General features: G+C 31.1%; 1 protein-coding gene across 1 annotated transcript; it reads left to right on the forward strand.

Annotated features, from left to right (window-relative positions):
* Positions 1 to 239: 239 nt before the first annotated feature.
* Positions 240 to 1,179, forward strand: LOC120084494 (putative lipid-transfer protein DIR1). Its single transcript, XM_039040289.2, has 2 exons — positions 240 to 615; positions 882 to 1,179. The coding sequence occupies exons 1-2, from the start codon at positions 294 to 296 to the stop codon at positions 887 to 889; spliced, it is 330 nt and encodes a 109-aa protein (XP_038896217.2). The 5' UTR covers positions 240 to 293; the 3' UTR covers positions 890 to 1,179.
* The last annotated feature ends 6,424 nt before the right edge of the window (positions 1,180 to 7,603 follow it).

The following is a 7,603-nucleotide window of genomic DNA, read 5'->3' on the forward strand; positions in this document are numbered from 1 at the left end:
TGTATCAATATCGACTCGTGATATAACTAATAAACAATTGTTTTTAAATATGAGACCAAAATAGACAAAATTTTCAAAGAGAGGAGAAATCCAACCCCAACCCGTGACTCCCAAACACCTAGTTTACCTCGTGAAGGGTTATGGGAAAAATAAAAAAGAACCCTCAAAGTCCAAAATTTTCCCTTCCAAATCCCTATAAAACCCCTTCCTTTCTTACCATCCCAATTCACCACCTTTGATCATAACTTTAAACCTAACACAACTTTTTTCTTTTTTTTTTTCTTCCCCAAACAATGACGATGACAGTCAATAAGTTTTTGGTGCCGTTATTTTTAAGATTACTATTTCTAGCCATACTTCTTGTTGGTATTAGCGCCACTCTTTTGTGTAAGGTCGACACAAAAGAGCTTTGTGTGAACTGTCGACCAGCAGTGGCTCCTTTGCACGGAAAACCGCTGCAACCACCAACGAAACATTGTTGTTCAGTGATTCGTCATGCCGACCTCAAGTGTTTGTGCAACTTCAAATCAATCCTCCCATCTGTTGGGATTAATACAACTATTGCTTTGGCTTTGCCTTCCAAATGTGGCATTCACACTCCCCCAGAGTGTCATGGTTAGTAATAGCCTAGTTTTACCATTTTTAAACAAATTAAAATATTATAATTAAATATTTATTATATCTTTTGGGTTATTGATTGTTTTCAAAATAATTACTCACATCTCATATATAAAAATAATTAAGAATCGAATGAGAAGTACGTAATGTTAGTGCCACTAAGCTATGCTCGTGCATAATGTCATTATCATTAAGTGATGCTCGTTTTAATTAATTTTATAATGCTTGTGTAACAAAGTTTTCCTCTCTGTTGACATGGGCAGGTCTATGAAGGCTCAATGGTAGGAAACTAAATTAATTGAGTGATTTCTTGAAATGGGCATGTGTTTTTAGGAAATGGGTTACTTTTATTTTGAGTTTTTCTTCAATGTACTTTACCATATTTTGTGTAGAGAGAGAGAGAAAAAAAGAGTGTTGCTCTTCATGTATGTTTGTGGGCGGGAACTGAGGGCTTCTTCATGTGAAGAAGTATTTTACCTCATACAAGTGTTATGGAATAATAAAGATATGTACTGATCCCCCTTTTCATCTGAATGAAAATGTTTCATCATTTTTACTCTATATATATGCATTATTTATTCAAATACTAGTTAACTCTAGAATGAAGAAAACTGCAAACTTTACTTCAAATACTATTGATTGTTTCATCATTTGCGCTTTCACATTTTCTTAACCCAAAATGGCTAATGGCTGGGGAGAGGAAAGATACCTTTTTAGGATACCCTCGAGAATGGAGCTAGTAGAGATACGATGAGGCTTGTAGCTCAGATGATTCAAGCACGTGACTATGAACCCAAGTGTCGGGGGTTCGAAACCCTAGTTATCTCTATCATGAACTTCTAACAAGTCGTTTGAACTCTTATAAGACACCATAATATAACTGTATTATTTAAGGATATAGATAAAAATCAATTAATCGAATGGAGGTTGATTTGGGGGGTCAATTAAAATATGTGTGTGGCTTCCAGCAGATTTATTAAATATACATCTAACATGTTTGATATTGAATACTAAAATGAATGGTTGCTTTGTTAGACGTAGAAGAGATAATGTAGATACTATGTTTTGATATCGGTCTAAGCTTCAAATCTGGGCTAATATTGACCAAAAGGGATACAGAAGGTAGTATGGCAAATATGTTTTGAGTAATCACAAAGGGAATATATATATATATATATATATATATATATTTTGAGAAAAAAAAAGTTTGCTATGCTTATGTGATTAATAAAAAGACTATTTTATAAAATAAAAGCATAAAAAATTAAGACTTGTTTGATAGCCATTTTTCTTTAAAATTAAGCTATATTTTATTTTCTTACAACGATTTGCATTTTTCTTACAACACAAACCTATTTGACCCAAAGGTGCCCCATTTGCACACTTAACTTCGTTTAGAATTGTTGTAAAAGAGGGTTTGATAAATTTTAATTTTAAATTAGAAAAAATTAGTTAAGATGTTTGATAAATTAATAATTAATTTAGGCCCCATTTGGTAACCATTTTTTTTTTTTTTTTGAAAATTAAGTCTATTTCATCCACATTTCTTACAATAATTGGCATATTTCTTAAGTATAATGGTTGAATTCTTAGCTAAATTTCAAAAATAAAAACTACTTTGTTTAGTTCTCAAAATTTGGCTTGGTTTTTTAAACCATTCATGAAAAGTAGATAACAAAAGTAGAAATTTGGAGGTAGAAGAAATGTTCATAGCCTTAATTTTAAAAAAAAAAATAAAAACAAATAACAAATTGGTTACTAAATGGGACCTTAGTTATATAATTATTTGAAAATATATATGATTTGAATTGCAACCATTTTTGTTTAATTAAAAAGATTATGATTTTTTTTAAATAATTATTTATAAAAATATGAACCAATTAAATTTTAGAATAAATGTGAGAAAATAAATTAATGAAATGAAAATTTGAGATGGATAAAGAAAGATACCAAATTTTTAGGAAAGTTAAAATCTAAAAGCTCCATTAAAATAACTTTTGCACGTTAGAACAATTTTAGAAGTGATTTTGAGTAGACTAATAAATAAGTTGTTTTATAAAACAATCTAAGTAGTTAAGATTCTCTTAAAATAGTTTTTTTACGATTTCTAAACGGACCTTTAATCTTTAGCCAAATGAACCAAGAGCCCTAGCATTCATAGGGCTCACCTCAGTCTTGACCAGAAATGAGGCTAATGCCAACCTATTTGGCCGAAGGATGTGCAATTGCACTCTTGAGCATTCGTGGCTCACCTCAACCTCGACTAATGATGTGATAAGGTCTACGATCATATTACCGAAATTACATGAATTAAATTAGGATATTTGAGAGTATAAGACTAAATTAAAATAAATTTTAAAGTACAAAGGTGAAATATTATTTTAACCTTCTTCAAATTATCATCCATTAGCGTTGTTGATTAATTGTGCTTTAACAACCTTGGGATATTTAAAAAAAAAAAAAAAAAATCAACGACTGTGAGGTAGAAAATTAATATATTAACATTTTGGGATGATACTTTGTATTGGGGATCTTACATTGGAAAGGTAAGAGGCCTCCCGAATTTTTATATGATACATGGATTATTCCTCCTATCATCAATTAACTTTGAGATTAAACTTCAATTTTCTCAAATTTACACTTATTTGTATTTTATTCGCATTGACTAATAATCCTGCCCATCAAATAGGATTGTTCGCTCCACTTTGAAATGAAAAAAGAGGTATATATATATATATATAGTTGGGCGAATGTCAATTTATACTCCTAAACTTCATGAGTTGTATCAATTTAAACCTTGAACTTTTGCCAGTGTATTAATTTACACTCTTCTCTAGATTTCGTTCAATAAGTATGGTGTGAAACTTATAATTTGAGTCAATCAAATTCTCATTTCATAAACAAACCAATTTAGATTCTTCATTATGATTTTACAATTACCTTTGAGAATCATCCATGCATTCATTATTTCATTCTCGAACGTGTATAGACTTCTCTTCAAATGTTGGTTCAACAAAATGAACGATTAGAGTAAATTGATCATGAATGCTTTTCAAAGGAAATTTTATCTAATATAGTCTAAATTAATTCATTGAGGAAAGTTTAGTTGATACAAAAATTTTTCAAACAGAATTAATAGAGGGTGTAAACTATTAGATTTACAAATGTTCAGGGCTTAAATTGATAAAATTATTAGTTCAAGATTTAAATTAATACAATCCCAAAGTTTAGGGATTATAAATGGATACTTTTCAAAAAAGGTTTTACTATTAAAAATGAATATTTAAATCTAATTTTATCCATTTTGGTTCTTACACATCTTAAGTTCTAGTAGATATGTGTCTAGCTCAGTTCACATATTTTCAAAATGTCTATTTCTATCTTTATATTTTCTATTTTGCGCGCATATACTTTCAAAACATCTATTATAATCCCTATAATTTAAACAAGGGGTTATTTAGATAGGGGGCGGTTTTAAAAGTTAATTGAGGAAAAGGGGTGGTTTCCAACTTATTTAGGGGAAAAGAGTAGTTTTTTTTTGTCCCCAACCGAATGCGCCTCTTGAAGAGACACATTCAGGAATATTTTATTATTTTTCCCCCGCACACTGCATTAAAAAAAAATTAAACCGGTCATTCAAGAATATTTTATTATTTTTTCCTCGTACGCCACATTAATGCATCTGTTGAACACGATCGTTTAGTAAATTACTATGCAATCGTTTAATAAATTATACACGATCGCTTAGTAAATTATACATGATCGCTTAGTAATTTATACACAATCGTTTAGTAAATTATACACGATCGCTTAATAATTTATACACGATCACTTAGTAATTTATACACGATCGCTTAGTAATTTATACACGACCGTTCACTTATAAATGATTTGTTTATCTAATTGTAGATCAATGGCGCTACTTCGCATCTTTGTACGATTTGGTGGGGATTGGGATGAGTCCAGAAGAAATTATGTTGGTGGTCATATGAAAGGTCTAAAAGTCAGAAATGATATAACAGTCAGTGAATTAGTGAGTATGATGCACTAACGACTGAATATCGATCCAGATATGTTTGATATACACATCAATTGTACTGTACAATATGTAATTTTAGCACCAATTATATTCTGTACAACACCAATTGTACTATACAGTATGTAATTTTAACACAAATTTATCAAAACGATCACCTAGTTAAATGTACAACACCAATTGTATTCTACAAATTTAACACAAATTTATCTAAACGAAAACTAAACGATCGTGTAACAGTTAGGTAGAGGATCACTTAGTATTATCTAAACGATCACTTAACAAAACTTAAGCGATTGTTTAGTATTATCTAAACGATCGCTTTATAAATTAGTATACGATTGTGTAATGGATATCTAAACGATCGCGTAACAATTAGCTAAACGATTGCTTAGTATTATCTAAACGATCGCTTTAACAAAACCTAAATGATCGCTTAGTATTATCTAAATGATCGAATAACAAAACCTATGCGATCGCTTTATAAATTAGTACACAATCGCGTAATGGATATCTAAACGATCGCTAACAGTTAGCTAAATGATAGCTTAGTATTAGCTAAACGATTTCTTAGTATCAACCAAATGATCGTTTAGTATTAGCCAAACAATCACATAGTGGATATCGAAATGATTGCGGAACAGTTAGCTAAAAGATCACTTGGTATTCTCCAAACGATTGCTTAACAAAACCTAAACGATCGCTTAGTATTATCTAAACGATCGAATAACAAAACCTAAGCGATCGCACAGTATTAACCAAATGACTGCTTTATAAATTAGTACATGATCACGTAATGGATATCTAAATGATCGCTTAGTATTATCTAAACGATCGCTTAGTATTAGTCAAATGATCGCTTAGTCTCTGACCGCTTAGTATTGATCGCTTAGTAAGATCTATCCGATCGCTTAGTATTATCTAAATGATCGCTTAGTATTAGCCAAATGATCGCTTAGTATTATCTCTCATCGCTTAGTAATATCTATCCAATCGCACTATCCGATCACTTAGTATTCTCTTCAATTGCTTCGTAATATCTATCCGATCATTTAGTATTCTCTCCGATCGCTTAGTAATATCTATCCGATTGCTTAGTATTCTCTCCGATCGCTTAATAATATCTATTCGATCACTTAGTATTCTCTATCCAATCATTTAGTAATATCTATGATTGATTTGATAGTAATATTGCTATTTTGAGATTAAGAAATTGCTATGATTGATTTGATATACTCAATATTAATTTTTAATTTCAAATTTTTTTTTTTGTTTAAAGTTGTTAGAAACTTATGCAAAAATATAGATAATAACTTTCGACTATTGTAAATAATTGAATTTCAAGTGCATTTTCGTAATTGAATTTCATTAATAAATTTAATCACATGTACAATGTTATTTATTCACGACTGGAAGAAGATCCTCTATTACACCTAGATTGATTATGTTGAGTGACATAGTGTCCATGATCGCCACGTCCTCTTACACTTGGTGGTTGACTTTTCTCTAGAAAGTGTATATCCTCACTACATTGTCAATATGTAACATACTGGTCATGGATATTTGGATGGACATGTGAAGTTTGTCCTTCTTCCATGCTTAGTGTACTGAGTGTCGTTGGAAAAAAACTAAATATTGAGGGAGAGGACATCATGGAAGTGTACTGATCGACTGGTGTTGTTGGATATTCATTCCGAACATTAAGTTGAATAGGAACATCCTCATGTCTTGCTGGATCACCTTATTCTTCCATGGGAATGTCACCATTGAAATATCGTACTCGATATATCAAGGTGAGTCTACGCAAGGCTCTTTGAGTAGATATTGACAAATTTGGAAGCTCGGCCTGAAAAAGAATTGAATAAAAAATTAATGACTTTAAAATTTATTTTGGTGTGCAATGAAGAGATAAAATCAAACAATCATAGTAAACAATAAACTCATACCAAAAAGTGATAGGATGCTCCTACTTTAGTTATGTATCGTCTGCTCACAATGGAATACCATTCAATATATCCAGGCTCAATACCTACACCGTTGTTAATAGGAGGTCCATTAACAACCAAACCGTGTCGATTTTCCCAGATTGTAATTTGAGGAGCCAGATATACAATCGAGTCTCGATCATGCCTGCCCCTTAGATCGTGTGAATGAAGTCGGGTGTCCGTATTGCAAGGTTGAGGAATTTGTTGCAACATCCCAAATTGACACATCACACGATTTGAGTGATGTCACTCCACAATGAAGAAGCATATGAGTAGACATCTGGATGTCCATATCTCATTGCCATTGAGACAATATGGCAGCAATAGTTGGATCAGATGATTATATGGTTCCCAAATAATCTGCATGCATATGTGTCAAAACATGAATTAACCAGGAGAATGAAACATTATGAATACGCTAAGAAACACCCTCTTTTCCCTAAATAAGTTGAAAACCACCCATTTTCCCCAATTAACTTTCAAAACCACACCCTATCTAAATAACCCAACTTTGTTTATTCTATTTTATTTTTATTAAATTTTTTTTGTCAATTTTAATGCAACACGCTAAATAATTTGGTTGAAATGTGGTTATAACTTTGTAACAAAATGTTTTATTATCCATACGATTTGAGTAAAGATTTTGCCAAACATATATCATTGTAATAAATTTTTGTTGTCATGTTAAAATTTCCATCAATATTTATTTTCATATTTCCACGTATTCAATATTGGCATGATATATTTCCATTATATCTTTAAAAATGGGTTGGTTGCACAAATAATAATTAAGCCTAAAATAATAAAAGATATAGTACAAGGATAAACATATTAGGGATATGACACAAAATTAGTGCCGAATATCACTGATAGTAGCTACCGGTGATAACCATATTGGTAAATGACTAAAAAGTCTGTGCGCACAACCCACCATTTCCCACTTTTTCTTCTGGCTTTCTCACAT

The sequence above is a fragment of the Benincasa hispida genome, chromosome 9, assembly GCF_027475165.1.
Source record: "Benincasa hispida cultivar pf3 chromosome 9, pf3_genome.v1.1, whole genome shotgun sequence".
NCBI lineage: Eukaryota > Viridiplantae > Streptophyta > Magnoliopsida > Cucurbitales > Cucurbitaceae > Benincasa > Benincasa hispida.

Bases quoted from the DNA above. Each gene is read 5' to 3' on its own strand.
- LOC120084494 (XM_039040289.2), top strand. From the start codon at position 294: ATGACGATGACAGTCAATAAGTTTTTGGTGCCGTTATTTTTAAGATTA.